The 21,677-nt window shown below is 41.7% G+C and overlaps 1 protein-coding gene across 4 annotated transcripts in view; it reads left to right on the top strand.

The window, feature by feature from the left end:
* The first annotated feature begins 533 nt into the window (after window positions 1-533).
* The window catches only part of C3H3orf33 (chromosome 3 C3orf33 homolog), a 43,557-nt gene continuing 22,413 nt past the window's right edge, over window positions 534-21,677 (top strand). The window contains exons 1-3 of one of the 4 annotated variants that reach the window (XM_024355776.3): window positions 534-869; window positions 2,825-2,899; window positions 4,411-4,470. In XM_024355776.3, coding sequence (XP_024211544.1) covers window positions 4,426-4,470 — 45 coding nt within the window. In that variant the 5' untranslated portion in view covers window positions 534-869; window positions 2,825-2,899; window positions 4,411-4,425. Of the gene's footprint in view, window positions 870-2,824; window positions 2,948-4,410; window positions 4,471-21,677 lie in introns of all 4 variants that reach the window. The other 3 variants (XM_063807293.1, XM_001149374.6, XM_054681201.2) reach the window with 3 other exon arrangements.

Below are 21,677 nucleotides of genomic sequence, written 5' to 3'. Positions count from 1 at the left end.
TACCACCAGGTTCAGCTAATTTTTGTATTTTCAGTAGAGACGGAATTTCGCCATATGGGCCAGGCTGGTCTCGAACCCCTGACCTCAAGTAATCCGCCCGCCTCGGCCTCCCAAAGTGTTGGTATTACAGGCAGGAGCCACCACACCCGGCCTCAATATATATTTTTATTACATAAATGTTACCATATTATTTGCACTGCTCTGTATCTAATTTTTGTTTTATTTAAAATGTATTAACTACTGTTTTCTAACAGCTCAAAGATTTAGAGCATGTGATATTAGGCTTTCAGAGCAGCTCTTAAAACTTTAAAGCACAATTTGAATATAAGAAATATGCATAGGTTTCAAGGACAGGTCGTATTTGGTTAAAAAATATGCATATGCTGTTCCTTGGGAGCAGGTGGAAGGAATGAATTACTTCAATTTCCTTCCTTGTGTGGCACCTGCGAAAACCACGTTGCAGCTGGGTGAATTGAAGTCACCAGCTGATAATCATCCTACTAACTAGCTTGATAGGGAATGCTTCAGCCCCCGCAGTGCTGCTCAGAGATCGCCTGCATCGTGGAATCACCCTGCATAAAAGCGGTTGGGGCACTGTTAAGACGTCTGATATCTGGGGCCCGCCCACTGGCGACTGCAGGTCGCGGGGCCACCCCGGTCCGCGGGGAAGGGGACCCCGCCGCCTTCCCGAGGTGAGCGGCGCCCCCTGCCGCCAGCCGGAGGAGCTCAGGGCCCGCTCGCAGGAGGCCGGGAACATGGCGGGGCAGCCCGCGGCCACCGGCTCGCCGTCTGCCGACAAGGACGGAATGGAGCCCAACGTCGTGGCTCGGATCTCGCAGTGGGCAGACGACCACCTGCGCCTAGTCCGGGTACTGGGGCCACGCAGTCTGGGCGGGTGGTGGGCGCGGGGCGGCACAGAGCGACCCTGAGAACAACGTGAGGCCTCAGGCGTGGATCCCGCCGGGGCCGGGGAGCGACAGAAAACTGCGGGGGAATGAGCTCGAGAGGGCGACATCACGAGTGTCGTGTGTGCGGGGCTGCAGAGGGCCGGGGGCGGGCCAGGGGGCCAGTTCGGCCTCATTATTACAAGGACTGTGCTGGATCCTTGCTGGGCTGTGGGGGGCACCTCAAAGGGTGAGACGCAGCCCAGCTCGGGGATGCCACCCGGTCCATTAGAGCATTTGGGGAGGGCCCAGAGAGGAGACGGAGGAAGAGCAGGGAAGTCCTGTACTCCTTGGGAGAGAGCATTTCTAATTTTTATTTATTTTTAATTTTATTTTTTAGGGACAGGGTATTCCTCTCTGGCCCAAGCTGGAGTGCAGTGGCACGATCATAGCTCACTGCTGCTGCTCCACCCACTTCGGCCGAAAAGATCCTCCCGCTTCAGCCTCCCGAGTAGCTGGAACCACAGGTTGCGCTACCCCATCGACTACTTTCTTTTAGAGTTAGAGACTGGGAGTCTTGCTATGTTGTCCAGGCTGTCTTCCAACTCCTGGCCTCAAGTGATCTCCCACCTCAGCCTCCCGAATAGATTTCTTTTTTTTGAGACAGGGTCTCCCTCTGTCACGCCTGGAGTGCAGTAGCACCATTATGTCTCATTGCAGTCTCCACTTCCTGGGCTTAAGCAATCCTCCCACCTCAGGCTCCCGAGTAGCTTGGGGCTACAAGGCACTTGTCACCACACCAGGCTAATTTGTTTTTTGTTTGTAGAGGCAAGGTCTTCCTGTGTTGCCCAGGCTGGCCTTGAACTCCTGGTCTCAAGAGATCTGCCCGCTTCGGCCTCCCAAAGCACTGGGATTGTAGGCATCAGCCACTGGTGCCCTGCCTTTTTTTTTTTTTTTTTAAGTGAAGCACTAAGCCTCTGGAGTTGAAGCAAGAGAGGGACATGTTAGGCCACCAGGCAAGAGAGGGTTGTGGCTAAGACACAGAATTGTGGTGATATGAATTGTTTGGGTGTGAGGTACAAAGAAAGAGGTCCAAGGAGGCTGGTAATAGTTGCTGATAAGGAGAAGGAGTTGGAATAAATGATTTATTGGGGAAAATCTAGAGAACTTTTTGGACACGTACATGGAGATGTGCAAATTTGAAGATCATTGTTAGACTTCTAAGCAGAATTGTAGATGCTGTTCTTGGCAACTGGATATGGGGTCCGGTGTTGAAGGGAGATCAGAACCTGACATAGAACATTGGGAATGACCTGCATAAACCTTAAGTAGCATTTAAAGCCGTGGGCTTGAATAACATCTCAGAGCAAGTGAGAAAAGCTACTGAAGAAGCCCTAGAATTTGGGGGATTATAACATTGAGAATTTGGGGAGTAAAGAGGAGGTCAGCAAAGACTAAGAAGAAGCAGACAGGTAGTAAAAAAGTCAAGACAGCCAGGTGTTCTAGAAGCCAAGTGAAGAAAATGTTTTCAGAAGGGATCATTAACTTTAAAAAATAATACTGGAAAGTTGAGTAAGATAACTTTGCAAATGCTCTACAGCCAAGCAGCACAAAGTCCAAAGCCATGCCTGTTTTCACTCACCATTGTAGCCCCAGTTCTTAGAGTAATGCCTGCTACTTAGTAAGTGCTAGATAAATATTTGTAGCATCATTGAATGGTAAATAATATATGTGTTAATTGGTGAAAACTCATTTCTTCCAGTTAAGCAGTAATAGATGCATGGGTTATTTCAAATTAAAAAATGACTTCAGAAGGATTATGGGAGGAAGTTGTGTAAATTAGAACATAGTTATAATATTACAAATAATCCAATCACAGAACCCAGAGTATGTACCTTTGTGCATATTTTCAATCTCATTTCCTTTTTCTTTTTTTTTAGACGAAGTCTTGCACTTGTCCCCCAGGCTGGAGTGCAATGGTGTGATCTCGGCTCACTGCAACCTCTGCCTCCCAGGTTCAAGTGATTGTCCTGCCTCACCCTCCTGAGTAGCTGGGATTACAGGTGCCTGCCACCAAGCCTGGCTAATTTTTGTATTTTTAGTAGAGATGGGGTTTCACGATGTTGGCCAGGCTGGTCTCGAACTCCTGACCTCAGGTGATCTGCCCGCCTTGGCCTCCGAAAGTGCTGGAATTACAGGCATGAGCCACTGCGCCCGGCCTCTTTTTTCCTTTGAGACAGAGTCTCACTCTGTCGCCCAGGCTGGAGTGCAGTGGCACAATCTCGGCTCACTGCAACCTCCACCTCCTGGGTTCTAGCGATTCTCGTGCCTCAGCCTCCTGAGTGGCTGGAATTACAGATGTGTGCTACCACGTCCAGCTAGTTTTTTGTATTTTTAGTAGAGACGAGGTTTCACCATGTTGGCCAGGCTGGTCTCAAACTCCTGACCTCAAGTGATCCACCCACCTCGGCCTCCCCAAGTGCTGAGATTACAGGCGTGAGGCACCACACCTGGCCTCAATCTCATTTCTTTTTTTTTTTTTTTTTTTTTTTTGAGACTGAGTCTCACTCTGTTACCCAGGCTGGAGTGCAGTGGCACGATCTCGGCTCACTGCAACCTCTGCCTCCCCGATTCAAACGATTCTCCTGCCTTAGCCTCCTGAGTAGCTGGGACTACAGGTGCCCACCACCATGCCCGGCTAATTTTTTGTATTTTTAGTAGAGACGAGGTTTCACCGTTTTAGTCAGGATGGTCTCGATCTCCTGGCCTTGTGATCCACCTGCCTCGGCCTCCCAAAGTGTTGGGATTACAGGCGTGAGCCACCATGCCCAGCCAATCTCATTTCTTATATGCCTAGTTGTATTGATGGAAGGAAAGTGTGTTAGATTATTACTCTTTTTGAGAGAGTTGCAGGATTCTTAATTTTTCATTAACTCCTTTAGGCCTACCCCAGTTTAAATGAAACACTTTAAAAACATCACTTAATATTCCCTAGCCATTTACCCACATCTGCCAAGTGCTGTATATTAAGGTTTAGTGATAAAATTTTCTACTAAATACTTAAATTCCTACTATGGATGCAAGGTTATACTAATTACTATGGGTACTGTATAGGAAGTACTAGACCAGTTCATATATTGATGGAACTGATAGTTAAATAATACGATCAGTAGAGAACAATCCAATACTATATACATATATGTATCTGTGTATTGGGGTGGGTGGGTGTGTATATGTGTGTGTATATGTTTACATATACATGTATGTATATATGTTTAAATATATATATAAATGTCTCTGTGTGCCAGATTGGGAAAGAATTTGAGTACTATAAAAGTTAAAATAATTCATCATAATGAACGAGTGGACAGTTTTTGAAGAAGTGGGCCTTTATTTGAAAGACATACATTGTTTATACACATTAGATATAGAGAGGACAGTCTTCTTTTTTTCCACCTTCTAATTAGTGCTTTCATTATTGTGACTAATAATTAGTGAGGGTTAACCCTTAAATCTCTTTCTGTAGAACATCAGCACTGGAATGGCCATAGCTGGAATAATGTTACTTTTGAGAAGCATTCGACTGGTAAGTTAAAAAATGAAAAAGACATTACAACAAGCTGTAGGTCGTTTATTCCCATTTCAGACAATTTTTATCTCAAACAGTGTATCATATTGTTACTCGTATTGGTAGCTTTTAAATAGTATTTTAGAACAATGAACATATTTTAAGGTCTTGGTTTAAATGTAACACATCCACAGGATTTTACAGAAAGTAATTGCGTGGTTTATACTTCCATAATCACTTTTTTTCATGCTTAAAAAGGAATCTGAAAAGGATTTAGTTTGCTAGAATGTTATAATCACTAAATTTGCATTTCAAACACTGTAGAATATCTTAAAGTGTTTTCTTGTGGTGCTTTTTGATTTAGACCACAGTTGAATTATGTCCCTTAGCACTCAATAATTTATGCTTCCAGTTAGCACATTTTCTTATTTCTTTCAATAATGTTTTATTGGTAGCATAAGACATAATATTTTTTCTATGCCCATTAAACAACTCCAGGGGGCGGGGCGGTGGCTTATGCCTGTAATCCCAGCACTTCAGGAGGCTGAGGCGAGTGGATCACCTGAGGTCAGGAGTTTGAGACCAGCCTGGCCAACATGATGAAACCCTGTCTCTACTAAAAATACAAACAATTAGCCAGGTGTGGTGGCAGGCACCTGTAATCCCAGCTACTCAGGAGGCTGAGGCACGAGAATCACTTGAACCTGGGAGGCAGAGGTTGCAGTGAGCTGAAACCGTGTCACTGCATTCCAGCCTGGGCAACAAGAGTGAAACTCTGTCTCAAACAACAAAACAAAACAAAACAAAAAAACAATAACTCCAACTTCCCTTTCCCCTCATCCCCTGGCATCCATCGTTCCATTTTCTGTCTCTATGATTTTGACCATTCTAGATATCTCATGTAAGTGGCATTATATGGTATTTTTTTGTGACTGGCTTTTTTCACTTAGCCTGGTATTACTAAGATTCATCCATGTTGTTGCATATATCATAATTTTTGTCCTTTTTAAGACTGACAATATTCCATTGTAAGTGTATATCACATTTTGCTTTTCTGTTCATTTGTTGATGGACACTTGGGTTGCTTCCATGTTTTAGCTGTCGTGAATAATGCTGCTATGAACATGCATATACAAATATCTCTTTGAGATCCTGCTTTCAGTTATTTTGAGTTTCAGTTATATACCCAGAAGTGGATTAGATGGTCATTGTGTTTTTAATTTTTTTTTTTTGGACAGAGTCTCACTCTGTCGCCCAGGAAGGAGTGAAGTGGTGTGATCTTGGATCACTGTAACTTCCACCTCCCGGGTTCAAGCAATTCTCCTGCCTCAGCCTCCCGAGTAGCTGAGATTACAGGCGCCTGCCACCACACCTAATTGTTTTGTATTTTTGGTAGAGACAGGGTTTTACCATGTTGGTCAGGCTGGTCTCGAACTCTTGACCTCAAGTGATACACCGGCCTTGGTCTTCCAAAGTGCTGGGATAACAACACCCGGCCTATTTTTAATTTTTTGAGTAACTGCCATACTGTTTTTTACAGTGGCTGTACTATTTTATGTTACCACTAACAATGCACAAGAGTTTCAATTTCAGCACATCCTTACTAACAGTTATTATTTTCTGGTTTTTTGTTAGTAGTCATCCTAATGAGTTTGAGGTAGTATCTTATTGTGGTTTTGATTTGCATTTTTCTAATGATTAGTGATGTTGAGCATCTTTTCATGTGGTTATTGGCCCTTCATATATGCTTTTGTATAAATATCTGTTCAGCTCTTTTGCCCCTTTTTGAATGGGGTTGTTTGTTTTTTTGTTGTTGAATTTTAGGAGTTCTCTACATTCTGAGTCCCTGATTAGATAAATGATTTGCAAATATTTTCTCACATCCATTCTGTATGTTGCCTTTTTTTTTTTTTTTTTGGAGATAAGGTCTCACTCTGTTGACCAGGCTAGAGTGCACTGGCATGATCATGGCTCATTGCAGCCTCAACCTCTTAGCCTCAAGTGATCCTCATGTCTCAGCTTCCTGAGTAGTTAGGACTAAAGGCACCTGCCACCATGCCTGGCTAATTTTTAATTTTTCTGTAGCAATGGCGCCTCTTTGTGCTGCCCAGGCTGGTCTTGAACTCTTGTCCTCAAGCAGTTCTCCCATCTTAGCCTCCCAGAGTGCTGGGATTACAGACATGAGCCACTGCACCCCACCTATGTGTTTACTTTTTCTAATCTCTGTTGAGAGTGCTCATTGATGTGCAAGTTTTAAATTTTTATGAAGTCCAATTTGTCTATGTTTTCCTTTTTTCATTTTAATTTTTGTGAGTACATACTAGGTGTATATATTCATGGGGTACATGAGATATTTTGATACAGGCATACAGTCCATAATAATCACATCAGAGTAAATAGGGTATTCATCACCTCAAGCATTTCTTTTTTCGTGTTGCAAACAATCCAATTATGCTCCTTTAGTTATTTTAAAATGTACAATAAATTATTGTTGACTGTAGTCACCCTGTTGTGCTACCAAATACTAGATCTTATTCATTCTATTTAATTATATTTTCATACCCATTAACCAACCCCACTTCTTGCTCATCCCCAGCTACCCTTCCCAAGTTCTGGCAACCATTATTCTACTCTCTGTCTCCATGAATTCAATTTTTAAATTTTTTAGTTCCCTCAAATAAGTGAGAACATGCAAAGTTTGTCTCTCTCTGCTTGGCTTACTTCACTTAACATAATGACCTCCATTCCATCCATGGTGTTGGAAACAACAGTTCTGTTTAAGGCTGAATAGTATTCTACCATGTATATGTACCATATTTTCTTTTTTCTTTTTTGAGACAAGGTCTCACTCTGTCACCCAGGTTGAGTGCAGTGGTGTGATCATGACTCACTGCAGCCTTGGTCTTGCGGGCTCAAGCGATCCTCTCATGTCAGCCTCCTGAGTAGCTGGGACCACAGGGGTGAGCCACCATGCCCAGCTAATTTTTGTACTTTTTGGAGAGACAGGGTTTTGCCATGTTACCCAGGCTGATCTCCAGCTCCTGGGCTCAAGTGATCTGCCTGCCTTGGCCTCCCAAAGTGCTGGGATTACAGACATGGTCCACTGCACCCAGCCCACATTTTCTTTATCCATTCATCTGTTGATGGACACTTAGGTTGCTTCCAAATCATGGCTATTGTGAATAGTGCTGTGATAAGCATGGGATTAAAGGTATCTCTTTGATATACGGATTTCCTTTCTTTTGGTATATATCTAATAGTGGAATTGCTGGATCATATGGTACTTCTATTTTTAGTTTTTTGTGGGGCCTCCAAACTGTTCTCCATAACGGTTGTAATAATTTACATTTTTCACCAACAGTGTACGAAGGTTTCCTTTTCATCCTTGCCAGCGTTTGTTATTGCCTATCTTTTGGATAAAAGCCATTTTAATTGGGATGAGATGATGTCCTATTGTAGTTTTGATTTGCATTTCTCTGATGATCAGTGATGTTGAGCACCTTTTCATGTACCTGTTTGCCATTTGTATGTCTTCTTTTGAGAAATGCCTATTGACATCTCGTGACCGTTTTTAAATGAGATCGTTAGATTTTTTTTCCTGTAGAGTTGCTTGAGCTCTTTATATAATCTGGTTATTAATTCCTTGTCAGATGGATGGTTTGCACATATTTTCTCCTGTTCTGTGGGTTGTCTCTTCACTTTGGTGATTGTTTCCTTTGTGGTGCAGAAGCTTTTTAACTTGATATGATCCTGTTTGTCTATTTTTTCTTTGGTTGCCTGTGCTTATGGGGTATTTTTCAAGAAATCTTTGCTCAGTCCAATGTCCTGGAGAGTTTCCCCAATGTTTTCTTGTAGGAGAGTTATAGTTTGAGGTCTTATATTTAAGTCTTTAATGCATTTTGATTTTATTTTTGTATATGATGAGAGAGAGAGGTCTAGCTTCATTCTTTTGCGTATGGATATCCAGTATTCCCAGCATCAGTTATCAAAAAGACTGCCCTTTCTCCAATTTATGTTCTTGGCACCTTTGTTGAAAATGAGTTCACTGTAGATGTATGGATTTGTTTGTGGGTTCTCTATTCTGTTCCATTGGTCTATGTGTCTGTTTTTATGCCAGTACCATGCCATTTTAGTTACTATAGCTCTTATAATTTGAAGTCAAGTAATGTGATTGTTCCAGTTTTGTTCATTATACTCAGGATAACTTTGGCTATTCTGGGTCTTTTATGGCTCCATATAAATTTGAGGATTGTTTTTTCTGTTTCTGTGAAGAATGCCATTGGTATTTTGATAGGGATTGCATTGAATCTGTAGATTGCTTTGGGCAATATTGGCATGTTAACAATATTGATTCTTCCAATCCACCCATGAACATGGAAAATTTTCTCATTGTTTGTACCCTTTTCAATTTATTTCATTAGTGTTTTATAGCCTTTTTTTTTTTTTCTTTGAGACAGACACTTGCCCTGTCACTCAAGCTGGAGTGCAGTGGTACAATCTTGGCTCACTGAAACCTCCACCTCCTAGGTTCAAGCAATTCTCATGCCTCAGCCTCCCAAGTAGCTGGGATTACAGGCATGTGCCACCATGCCCGGCTAATTTTTGTATTTTTAGTAGAGACAGGGTTTCACTATATTGGCCAGGCTGGTCTTGAACTCCTGGTCTCAAGTGATCTGCCCACCTCGGCCTCCCAAAGTGCTGGGATTACAGGCATGAGCCACTGTGCCCAGCCAGTGTATTATAGTTTTCGTTGTAGAAATCTTTCACTTCTTTGGGTAAATTAATTCCTAGGTATTTAATTTTATTTCCAGATATTGTAAACGGGATTACTTTCTTGATTTCTTTTTCAGATTGTTCACTGTTGGCATGTAGAAATGCCACTGATTTTTATATATTGATATTGTATCCTGCAACTGTACTGAATTTATTTATCAGTTCCAATAGTCTTTTGGTGGAGTCTTTAGGTTTTTTCAAATACAGGATCATATCATCTGCAAACAAGAAAAATTTAACTTCTTTTTTTGCAGTTCAGATACTCTTTATTTCTTTCTTTTGTCTGAGTGCTCTAGCTAGGACTTCTAATACTATACTGAATAACAGTGGTGAAAGTGGGCATCCTTGTCATAGTCTAGATCATAGAGGAAAGGCTTTCAGTTTTTCCCCATTCAGTGTGATACTAGGGCTGCGGGTCTGTTGTGTATGGCTTTTATTGTGTTGACGTATGTTCCTTCTGTAGCATTTTGTGAGGGTTTTATCATGAAGGAATGTTGATTTTATCCAATGCTTTTTCAGCATCTATTGAAATGTTCATGTTTGTATGGTTTTTGTCTTTTCTTTGAGATGGAGTCTCTCTCTGTCACCCAGGCTAGAGTGCAGTGGTGTGACCTCGGCTACTGCAACCTCCACCTCCAGGTTCAAGCAATTCTCTTCAGCCTCCCAAGTAGCTGGAATTACAGGCACCCACCACCACGCCTGGCTAATTTTTGTATTTTTAGTAGAGGCGGGGTTTTGCCATGTTGACCAGGCTAGTCTCGAACTCCTGACTTCAGGTGATCTGCCTGCCTTGGCCTCCCAAAGTACTGGGATTACAGTCATGAGCCACCATGCCAGGCCTGTCCTTCATTTTGTTGATATGATGTATCACATCGATTGATTTATGTATGTTGAACCATCCTTGCATCCCTGGGATAAATCCCACTTAGTCAAAGATCTTTTTAATATGTTGTTGAATTTGATTTGTAGGTATTTCTTTGAGGATTTTTGCATTAATGTTCATCAGGGATATTGACTTGTAGTTTTCTTTTTTGATGTGTCTTTGTCTGGTTTTGGTATCAGGGTAATACTAGCCTTGTAGAATGAGTTTGGAAGTATTCCCTCTTCCTCTATTTTTTGAATCGTTTGAGTAGGATTGGTATTTATTTTTCTCTTAAACGTTTGGTAAAATTCAGCAATGAAGTCATTGAGTCCTGGGCTGTTCATTGCTGGCAGAGTTTTTATTACAGCTTTGATATCATTACTTTTTATTATGGCTTTGTTTTCATTACTTGTTGTTGATCTGTTCAGGTTTTGGATTTCTTCATGTTACAATATTGGTAGGTTGTACATGTCTAGGAATTATCTATTTCTCTAGGTTTTCCAACTTATTGGCATATAGTTGTTCATAGTAGCCTCTAATAATCTTTTGAATTTTTGTGGTATTGGTTGTAATGTCTCCTTTTTCATTTCTGATTTTATTTATTTGAGTCTCCTCTCTTCTTTTCTTAGTCTGGCTAAAGGTTTGTTGGCTTTGTTTATCTTTTCAAAAAATCAACTTTTCATATCCCTAATCTTTTGTATTCCTTCACTGCAATTTCATTTATTTTTGCTCCAATCTTTATTATTTTTTTCTTCTACTAATTTTGGGTTTAGTTTGCTCTTGCTTTTCTAATTCTTTTAAATGGATTCCTGTTTGCTTTTCTACTTTTTTGATGTAGGTGCTTATAGCTATAAAATTTCCTTTTAATATTGCTTTTGCTGTATCCCATGGGTGTTGATATGTTGTGTTTTCATTATTATTATTATTATTTTTTTAGATGGAGTCTTGCTTTGTTGCCCAGGCTGGAGCGCAGTGGCATGATCTTGGCTCACTGCAACCTTTGCTTCCTGGGTTCAAGCAATTCTTCTGCCTCAGCCTCCTGATTAGCTGGGATTACAGGCATGCACCACCACATCTGGCTAATTTTTGTATTTTTAGTAGAGACAGGGTTTCACTGTGTTGGCCAGGCTGGTCTTGAATTCCTGACCTCAGGTGATCTGCCCGCCTTGGCCTCCTAAAGTGCTGGAATTACAGGTGTAAGCCACCGCTCCCAGCCTTCATTACCATTTGATTCAAGAAATTTTTAAATTTCTTTCTTAATCTTTTTGTTGACTCAGTGGTCATTCAGGAGCACATTGTTTAATTTCCATGTGTTTGTATAGTTTCCAAGATTCCTCTTGTTATAGATTTCTAGTTGTATTCCATCGTAGTCAGAGAAGATATTTGATATAATTTTGATTTTTTTGAAATTTTTATTTTTAATTATTTATTTTTGAGATGAAGTCTTGCTCTGTTACCCAGGCTGGAGTGCAGTGGCGCGCTCTCGGCTCACTCCAACCTCCGCCTCCTGGGTTCAAGCAATTTTCCTGCCTCAGCTTCCTGATTAGCTGGGATTACAGGCATGCACTACCACGTCTGGCTAATTTTTGTATTTTTAGTAGAGACAGGGTTTTGCCATGTTGGCCAACCTGGTCTTGAATTCCCGAACTCAGGTGGTCTATCCACCTCAGCCTCCCAAAGTGCTGGGATTACAGGCGTGAGCCACCGCACACAGCTTGAAATTTTTTAAGACTTGTTTTTTGACCTAACATATAGTCTATCCTTGAGAATGATCCATGTGCTAAGGAGAAGAATGTATATTCTTCAGCCATTGGATGAAATGTTCTATGAATATCCTACGTCCATTTGGTCTATCGTGCAGATTAAGTTTGATGTTTCTTTGTTGATTTTCTATCTGGAAGATGAAAGTGGGGTGTTCACGTCTCCAGCTATTATTATATTGGGACCTATCTCTTTAGCTCTAGCTCTAATATTAATTGCTCTGTGTATCTTGGTGCTGCAGTGTTGGCTGCATATATATTTATAATTGTTGTATCCTCTTGCTGAATTGACCCCTTTATCATTATATAATGACCTTCTTTGTCTCTTTTTATAATTTTTGTCTTGAAATCTATTTTATCTTAAAATCTATTTTGTCTGTAAATCTGCCATAAATATAGCTACTGCTGCTCTTCTGCAGTTTCTGTTTGCATGGAGTATCTTTTTCTATTTCTTTATTTTCAATCTATGTGTATCTTTATTAAGAGAAGTATGTTTCCTGTAGGCAAAAGATTGTTGGATCTTGTTTTTTTAATCCATTCAGCTACTCTATGTCTTTTGGAGAGTTTAGTTCATTTACAATGTTATTATTGATAAGTAATGACTTACTCCTGTCATTAAAAAAAATTTTTTTTCTGTTAGTTTTGTGGTCTTCTCTTCCTTTTTTCCATCCTTCCTATCTTCCTCTTACTAAAGATGATTTTCTCTTGTGATGTTTCAGTTTTTTGCTTTTTATTTTTTGTATATCAGTTATATGTTCTTTGATTGGAGGTTACCATGAGGCTTGCAAATATCTTATCACCTGTTATTTTAAACCGATGACAACATTGATTGCATAAACAAGCAAACTAGGCCGGGTGCAGTGGCTCACACCTATAATCCCAGCACTTTGGGAGGCCGAGGCAGGTGGATCACCTGAGGTCAGGAGTTTGAGACCAGCCTGGCCAACATGGTGAAACTCTGTTTCTACTAAAAATACAAAATTAGCTAGGTGTGATGGGGCACACCTGTAATCCCAGCTACTTGGGAGGCTAACAGGAGAATCACTTGAACCCAGGAGGCAGCTGCTGCAGTGAGCTGAGGTTGCACCACTGCACTCCAGCCTGGGCCAGACTGAGTGAGACTCTGTCTCAAAAAAAACAAAAAAACAAAACACCACCAAGCAAACTAACACTGAAGCAAAGACGAAATTAATAAAAAAACTCTATACTTTGTCTCTGACTTTTAAACTTTATGTCTCTATTTATATCTTATTATACTGTCTATGTCTAGAAAAGCTGTTTTAGTTTTTTTAGTTTTTTTTTTTTTTTTTTTGAGTCAGAGTCTCACTCTGTCTCCCAGGGTGGAGTGCAGTGGTGCGATCTCGGCTCACTGCAAACTCTGCCTCTCGGGTTCAAGAGATTCTCCTGCCTTAGCCTCCCGAGTAGCTGGGACTACAGGCAGGCATCACCATGCCTCTAATTTTTGTATTTTTAGTAGAGACGAGGTTTCACTATGTTGGCCAGACTGGTCTTGGACCCCTAACCTTCAGCTATCTGCCCTCCTCGGCCTCCCAAAGTGCTGAGATTACAGGTGTGAGTCACTGCGCCTGGCCTTTCTACTCAAGATACAGTAGTTTACATACCACAATTACAGTGTTATAATATCCCATGTTTTTCTTTGTACTTTCTGTTACCAGTGAGTTTTGTACCTTCAGATGATTTCTTATTGCTCATTAACATCCTTTTTTTAAATCAGATTGAAGCACTCACTTTAGCATTTCTTGCAGGACATGTCTGGTGTTGAGGAAGTCCCTCAGCTTTTGTTTGTCTAGGAGAGTCTTTATTTCTCCTTCGTGTTTGACTGGCTATACTATTTTGTTAGGTTGGTGCAAAAGTAATTACAGTTTTTTTTTTTTTTTGCCACATATATATTTTCTTTTCTTCAGCACTTTATGCCATGTCACTCTCGCCTGGCTTGTAAGGATTTCACTGAAAAGTCTGCGGCCAGATGTATTGGAGCGCCATTGTATGCTATTTGTTTCTTGTCTCTTGCTGCTTATAGGATTCTTTTTATCCTTGACCTTTAGGAGTTTGATTATTAACTGTGTTGTGGTGATCGTCTTTCAGTTAAATCTGCTTGGTGTTCTATAACCTTCTTGTACTTGAATATCAGTATCTTTCTCTAAGTTTTGTACGTTCTCTGTTATTATCCCTTTGAATAAACTTTCTACCCCTATCTCTCTGCCTCTTTTTCAAGGCCAATAACTCTTAGATTAGCCCCTTTGAGGCTATTTTCTAGATCCTGTAAGAGTGTTTGATTCTTTTTTATTTTTTTCTCCTCTGACTGTGTATTTTCAAATAGCCTGTCTTCAGACTTGCTAATTCTTTCTTCTGCTTGATCAGTTCTGCTGTTTAGAGACTCTGATGCATTCTTCAATATGTCAATTGCATTTTTCAGCTCCAGAGTTTCTGGTTGATTCTTTTTAACTGTTTCTCTCTTTGTTAAGTTTATCTGGTAGGATTCTGAGTTCTTTCACTGTGTTGTCTTGAATTTTATTAGGTTTCCTCAAAACAGCCATTTCGAATATTCTCTTCAAAAGGTCACATATCTCTGTCTCTGCAGGATTGGTGACTGGTACCTTATTTAGTTTTTTTTGGTGAGGTCATGTTTTCATGTATATTCTTGATGCTTGTGGATATTGAGGTCTGGACATTGAAGATTTCGGTATTTATTATAGTCTTCATAGTCTGGATTTGTGTGGACCTGTCCTTCTCTGGAAGGATTTCCAGGTATTTGAATGCACTTGGGTGTTGTCATCTAAGTTTTTGGTCACTGCAGCCATATTTGTATTAGGGGGCATCCCAAGCCCAGTAACGCTGTGGCTCTTACAGTCTAATAGATGTACCGTCTTGGATAAGATCTGCAAAAATTCTCTGGATTACCAGGCAGAGACTCTTGTTCTTCCCCTTTCTTTCTCCCAGAAAAGTAGAGTCTCTCTGTCTGTGTCAAGGTGCCTGGAGCTGGAGGAGGGGTGACATAATCACCCCTGTGGCCAACACTGGGATTGTACTTGGTCAGACCTGAAGCCAACACAGCACTGCGTCTCTCCCAGGGCCCGTGGTAACCGCTGCCTTGTCACTACCTGTGTTTGCTGAAGACCCTAGGGCTCCAGAATCAGTAGGTGGTGAAGCCAACCAGGCTTGTGTCCTTCTCTTCTGGGTGGTGACTTCTCCCAGTCTCAGATAGGTCCAGAGATGTCATCCGGGAGCCAGGGCCTGGAGTAGTGAATCTTCAAAATCTACCTGGTGCTGCTATATGCTACTGTGGCTGAGCTGGGACCTAAGCCACAAGACAGTCCTTTCCACTCTTCCCTCCCCTTTCCACAAGCAGAAGAGTCTCTCCCTGGGGCCACCACCATCCCAGGCCTGCGGCAAATACTGCCTGGCTACCACTGATATTCATTCAAGGCCTGAGGGTTCTTCAGTCAGCTTGTAGTGAATGCTGCCAGTCCTGGGACTCTCCCATCAGGGAAGTGGGCTCCCCACTGGCCCAGGGCAGATCCAGAAATGGTGTCCAAGAGCCTAAGCCTGGACTTGGGGACCCCAAGAGGCCATGTGGTGCTTTACCCCATTGTGGCAAAGCTGATACCTAAGCTGCATAACAATGTCCCCTTAGTCTTCCTCCTCCTCTTCTCAAGTAGAAGGAGTCCCTCACCATAGCCATCACAGCTGGTAATGTGCTGAGTCACACCTGAAGTCAGCACATCTCTCAATCTTACCCAAGGCCCACAGCGGGTATTGCGTGAGTATTGCTGTTGGTTATTCAAGACCCAAGGGCTCTTGAGTCAGCAAGTGATGAATCCTGCCAGGACTGGGTTCTTCTCTTCAAGGTAGTGGGTTGCTTTGTGGCCCAGGGTGTATCTAGAAATGTCATCTATGAGCTAGGGCCTGAAATGGGAGTCTTCGTCCTCTGCCTAGTGCCTTATCCTACTGTAGCTGAGCTGGTTTCCAAGTTGCAAGACAGAATTCTGTTTACTCTTCCTTTTCCTCTCCTCAGGTAGAAGGAAGGAATCTCTCCTGGGGCTGTGAGCCATGCTACCTGGGGTTAGGAGAGAGGTGGGGCACAAGTATTCACTTGGCCACCCTCATTGATGTCTCACTGGGTCATGTATTCCCCAAGTTCTCTGGCTTTGAGCCAACACGGCACCAGGATTTGCCTAGGAATTGCAGGCCTTGTGGTCTAGACTGCCTTTCAAGTTTATTTAGGACCCCAGAATACATTATCCCGTGGTGGTGAGGCTTGAAGGACCTCAGGTTGTGACTGCTGGCATGAATGATTCCCTTCTGGCTAGGGCTGGTCTAAATACTTCCTCTATGGGCCCCGGCTCAGTTTTATCTGATGTTGCTTTCTGCTGTAACAGGCAGCACTGAGTTCTAATGCAAAATCCCATAATCAATGTACTCTCCCCCATCCAAGTGCATAGATTCTCCCTCCATGCCACGCAGCTGCTGCAAAGGGATGGGGGAGGGGTTGCATCAGCAGTTGAAGACTGTCTTTTCTGTTCTATTCAGTGTTAAGAAACGATTGCTCACCTGATTTTTGGTTCTTATGAAGGTACTTTCTTGTGTGGATAGTTGTTCAATTGGTATTCCTGTGGGGAGGATGATCCATGATTCAGCCATTTTTCTCTGCCCTGTTTTTCTTTTTTCTTTTTTAATTGTTGCCTGTGCCTTTGGTGTCACATCTAAGAAATCATGGGCAAATCCACTGTCATGAAGCTTTTGCCGTATATTTTTTTTTAAGGAGTTTTATAGTTTTAGCTCTTGAGTTTGGGTCTTTGCTCTATCAAGTTAATTTTTTTATATAGTGTTAGATAAGGGCCCGACTTTTTTTTTTTTTTGCATGTGAATATTCAGTTTTCTCAGCACCAATTTTTTTTTTTTTTTTTTTTTTGAGACAGTTTCACTCTGTCACCCAGACTGGAGTGCAGTTGTATGATCTCGGCTCACTGCAACTTCTGCCTCCCGGGTTCAAGTGATTCTCATGCCTCAGCCTCCCCAGTAGCTGGGACTACAGGCATGCGCCCCTACATCCGGCTAATTTTTGTATTTTTTGGTACAGATGGGGTTTCACTGTGTTGGCCAGGCTGGTCTCGAACTCCTGGTCTCAAGTTATCCACCCACCTTGGCCTCCCAAAGTGCTGGGATTACAGGCCCAGCCTCCCAGCACCATTTTTGAAAAGCCTGTCTTTTCCCCATTGAGTGGTGTTGGCACCCTTGTTGAAAATCATTTAATTGTATATGTGAGCATTTATTCCTGGCCTCTCTGTTCCATTGATCTGTATGTCTATCTTTATGCCGGTACTACCCTGTTTTGATTACTGTAGCTTCTAAATATGTTTTGAAATCAGGAAGTGTGAGTCTTCTAATTTTGTTCTTCTTTCTCAAAATTATTTTGGGTATTTGAGATCCCTTGTGATTCCACATGAATTTGAGGATGGATTTTCCTATTTCTGAAAAAAAAAAAGTCATTGGGATTTTGATAGGGATTGTATTGAATCTATAGATAACTTTGTGTAATATTGACATTTAAACAATATTAAATTTTCCAGTCCATAAACATGGGATGTCTTTTCATATACGTCTTCTCTAATTTCTTTTAGCAATGTTTTGTAGTTTTATTGTATGCGTCTTTCAATGTCCTGGTTAATTCCTAATTATTTTATTCTTTGTGATGTTATTATAAATGGAATTGCTTTTTTTTTTTTTTTTTTTTTTTTGACAGAGTCTCGCTCTGTTGCCCAGGCTGGAGTGCCATGGCGCAATCTTGGCTCACTGCAACCTCCACCTCCTGGATTCAAGCAGTTCTCCTGCCTCAGCCTCCTGAGTAGCTAGGATTACAGGCGCATGCCACCACGCCTGGCTAATTTTTGTATTTTTAGTAGAGACGGGGTTTCACCATGTTGGTCAGGCTGGTCTCAAACTCTTGACCTCGTGATCCACCCACCTTGGCCTCCCAAAGTGCTGGGATTACAGGCGTGAGCCACCACACCTGGCCAATGGAATTGCTTTCATAATGTCCTTTTCAGATTGTTTGTTGTTAATGTTAGAAACGCAACTGATTTTTGTGTGTTAACTTTGTATTCTTTTACTTGGTTGAATTTGTGTGTTAGTTCTAATAGTTTTTCTAGAGTTTTCTACATATAAGATCCTATAATCTGTGAACAGAGGTATTTAAATTCTTCTATTCTATTTTAGATGCCTTTTTTCTCTCTTGTCTATGTGCTCTGGTGCTCTGGCTAAGACATCCAGTAGTACTCTGTTGAATAGAAGTGGTGAGAATGGACATCCTTGACTTGTTCCTGATCTTAGAGGAAAAGCTTTCAGTTTTTCATCATTAAGTATAATGTTCACTATGGTTTTTTCTTTTTTCTTTTTTTTTTTGATGGAGTCTCACTGTTGCCCAGACTGGAGTGTAGTGGCTGCGATTTCGGCTCACCGCAACCTCTGTATCCCAGGTTCAAGCAATTCTCCTGCCTCAGCCTCCTGAGTAGCTGGGATTACAGGCTGTGCCACCACGGCCAGCTAATTTTTGTATTTTTAGTAGAGACAGGGTTTCACTATGTTGGCCAGGATGGTCTCGATCTCTTGACCTCGTGATCCACCTGCCTCAGCCTCCCAAAGTGCTAGGATTACAGGCGTGAGCCACTGCGCCTGGCCGAATATGGTTTTTTCATATGTGACCTTAGTATGTTGAAGTAGTTGCCTTCTATTCTTAGTTTGTTAAGTGTTATCATGAAGGAATATTGAATTTTGTCAAAGGTTTTTTTCTATATCAGTTGAGGTAACCATGTGTTTTTTTAATTTATTCTATTAATGCAGTGTATTATACTGGTTGATCTTTTTATTTTTATTTTTATTTTATCTTTTTTTTTTTGAGACGGAGTCTCGCTCTGTCGCCCAGGCTGGAGTGCAGTGGCACAATCTCGGCTCACTGCAAGCTCCGCCTCCCAGGTTCACGCCATTCTCCTGGCTCAGCCTCCCCAGTAGCTGGGACTACAGGCGCCCGCCACCACGCCCGGCTAATTTTTTGTATTTTTAGTAGAGACGGGGTTTCACCGTGTTAACCAGGATGGTCTTGATCTGCTGACCTCATGATCCGCCTGCCTCGGCCTCCCAAAGTGCTGGGATTACAGGCGTGAGCCACCGCACCCGGCCTATACTGGTTGATTTTTATATGTTGGATCATTCTTGCATTTCAGGAATAAATCCCACTAGGTTATAATGTATAATCCTTTAAATATGTGGCTGAAAGACTGGGTGTGGTGGCTTAAACTTGTAATCCCAGCACTTTGGGAGGCTGAGGTGGGAGGATCTCTTGAACCCAGGAGTTCAAGGCCAGCTTGGGCAACATAGAGAGACCCCATCTCTACAAAAAAAAAAAATAATAAATAGATAAAACAAATTAGCTGGGCATACGGCTGGGCACAGTGGCTCACGCCTGTAATTATAGCACTTTGGGAGGCTGAGGCAGACGGATTGCCTGAGCTCAGGAGTTTGAGACCAGCCTGGGCAACACAGTGAAACCCCGTCTCTACTAAAATACAAAAACTTAGCTGGGCATGGCAGCCTGCACCTGTAGTCCCAGCTACTGGGGAGGCTGAGGCAGGAGAATTGCTTGAACCCGGGAGGCAGAGGTTGCACAGTGAGCCGAGATCATGCCACTGCACTCCAGCCTCGGTGACAGAGCAAGACTCTGTCTCCAAAAAAAAAAAAAAAAAGCATACCTGTGGTCTCAGCTGCTCAGGAGGCTGAGGTGGGAGGATCGATTGAGCCCAGCAGGTCAAGGCTACAGTGAGCCATGATCAAGCCACCGCACTCCAGTCTGGGTAACAGAGTGAGACCCTGTTTCAACAAAGAAAAGAGTGGCTGAATCTGGTTTTCTATGATTTAGTAGAGAATTTCTTCGTCAATGTTTATGACAGATATTGGTCTATAGTTTTCTTGCAGTGTCTTTATCTGGCTTTGGTATCAGGGTAATGCTGGCCTCATAGACTGAGTTAGGAAGTATTCTCTTCTCTTTAATTTTTGGGAAAAGTTTGAGAAGGATTGGTGTTAGTCCCCTTTTAAATCCATGGTAGAATTGACCAGTGATGCTGTCAGATCCAGGGCTTCCTTTTGTTGGGAGATTTTTGATTAATGATTTAACTTCCTTAACAGTTTTAGGTCTACTTGGATTTGGATTTTTACTTTCTTCATGATTCCATCCTGGAAGGTTATTTATTTATTTATTTTTTTGAGACAGAGTCTTGCACTGTTGCCCAGGCTGGAGTGCAGTGGCACAATCTCAGCTCACTGCAACCTCTGCCTCCCAGGTTCAAATGATTCTTCTGCCTCAGCCTCCTGAGTAGCTGGGATTACAGGCACTTGCCACCATGCTCAGCTAATTTTTTTTTGTATTTTTAGTAGAGATGGGGTTTCGCCACGTTGGCCAGGTTGGTCTCAAACTCCTGACCTCAGATGATCCACCTGCCTCGGCCTCCCAAAGTGCTGGGATTACAGACGTGAGCCACTGTGCCTGGCCTGGTTTTTTGTTTCTATAAATTTATCCATTTCATCTATGTTATCCAATTTGTTAGCGTACAGTGGTTCATAGTACTCTTTTATAGTTCTTTTCATTTCTGTAGAATTTGTAGTAATGTCCCCACTTTTATTTCTGACTTAGGAATTTTAGTCCTTTCTCTCTTTTTTTTAGCCCATTTAGCTAAAGATTTGTCAGCTTTATTGTTTTTTGAAGAACCAACTTTTAGTTTCATTAATTTTTCTCTATTGTTTTTCTCCTTCCTGTCTGCGCTCTCATATTTAGTATTTCCTTTCTTCTGCTAGCTTTGGGTTTAGTGTGGCCTTTTCCCCCCATTTCCTTAAGTTATAAAGTTAGGTTTTTGATTTGAGATCAATCTTTCCTTCTTCTTTTCTTTCCCTTCCCTTCTCCCTCCCCTTCCCTTTCTCCTTTCCCATTTCCCCTTCCCTTTTTCCTTTCCTTCCCTTTTTCCTTTCTTTCCCTTTTTCCTTTCCTTTTCCTTTTTCCTTTCCTTTCCCTTTTCCTTTCTGAGACAGGCTGGAGTGCAGTGGCACTACCATGGCTCACTGCAGTCTTGACTTCTCTGTCTCAGGTGATTCTCTCACCTCAGGCTCCTGAGCAGCTAGGACTACAGGTGTGTGCCACCACACCTGGCTAATGTTTTGTATTTTTTTAGTAGACAGGGTTTTGGCATGTTGCCCAGAATTGTCTCAAACTCCTGAGCTCAAGTGATCTGCCCACCTAGGCCTCCCAAAGTGCTGGGATTACAGGCATGAGCCACTGCATCTGGACTATTTTTCTTTTTCTTCTTTCTTAGTTAAGCATTTACAGTTACACATTTCTCCCTTAGCACTGCTTTCACTATATTCTGTCAGTTTTGGCATGGTGTGTTTTAATTTTTATTGGTCTCTAAGTACTTTTAAATTTTCCTTGTGATTGTTTTTTGATATATTGGCTGTTTGAGTGCATTTAATTGCCACAGATTTGCAAATTTTTTCTTCTGTTATTTATTTATAACTTCATCCTGTTGTGTTCAGAGAAGATACTTTGTATGACATCTGTCTTTCATAATTTACTAAGACTTAATTTGTGGCCTAACAAATGGTCTATCTTGGAGACTGTTCCATGTACATTTGAGAATAATATATATTCTGTTGTCATTGGGTAGAGTATTCTGTATATGTTTGTTAGATCTAAGCGATTTATTTTATTATTTAAGTCCTCTTTTTCCTTACTTATCTTCTGTCTGGCTATTCTATTCATTATGAGA

This window comes from Pan troglodytes, chromosome 2 (assembly GCF_028858775.2).
Source record: "Pan troglodytes isolate AG18354 chromosome 2, NHGRI_mPanTro3-v2.0_pri, whole genome shotgun sequence".
Classification (NCBI taxonomy): Eukaryota; Metazoa; Chordata; class Mammalia; order Primates; family Hominidae; genus Pan; species Pan troglodytes.
Note: the sequence above shows the minus strand (reverse complement) of the source record. Positions and strands in the feature narration are given on the sequence as shown.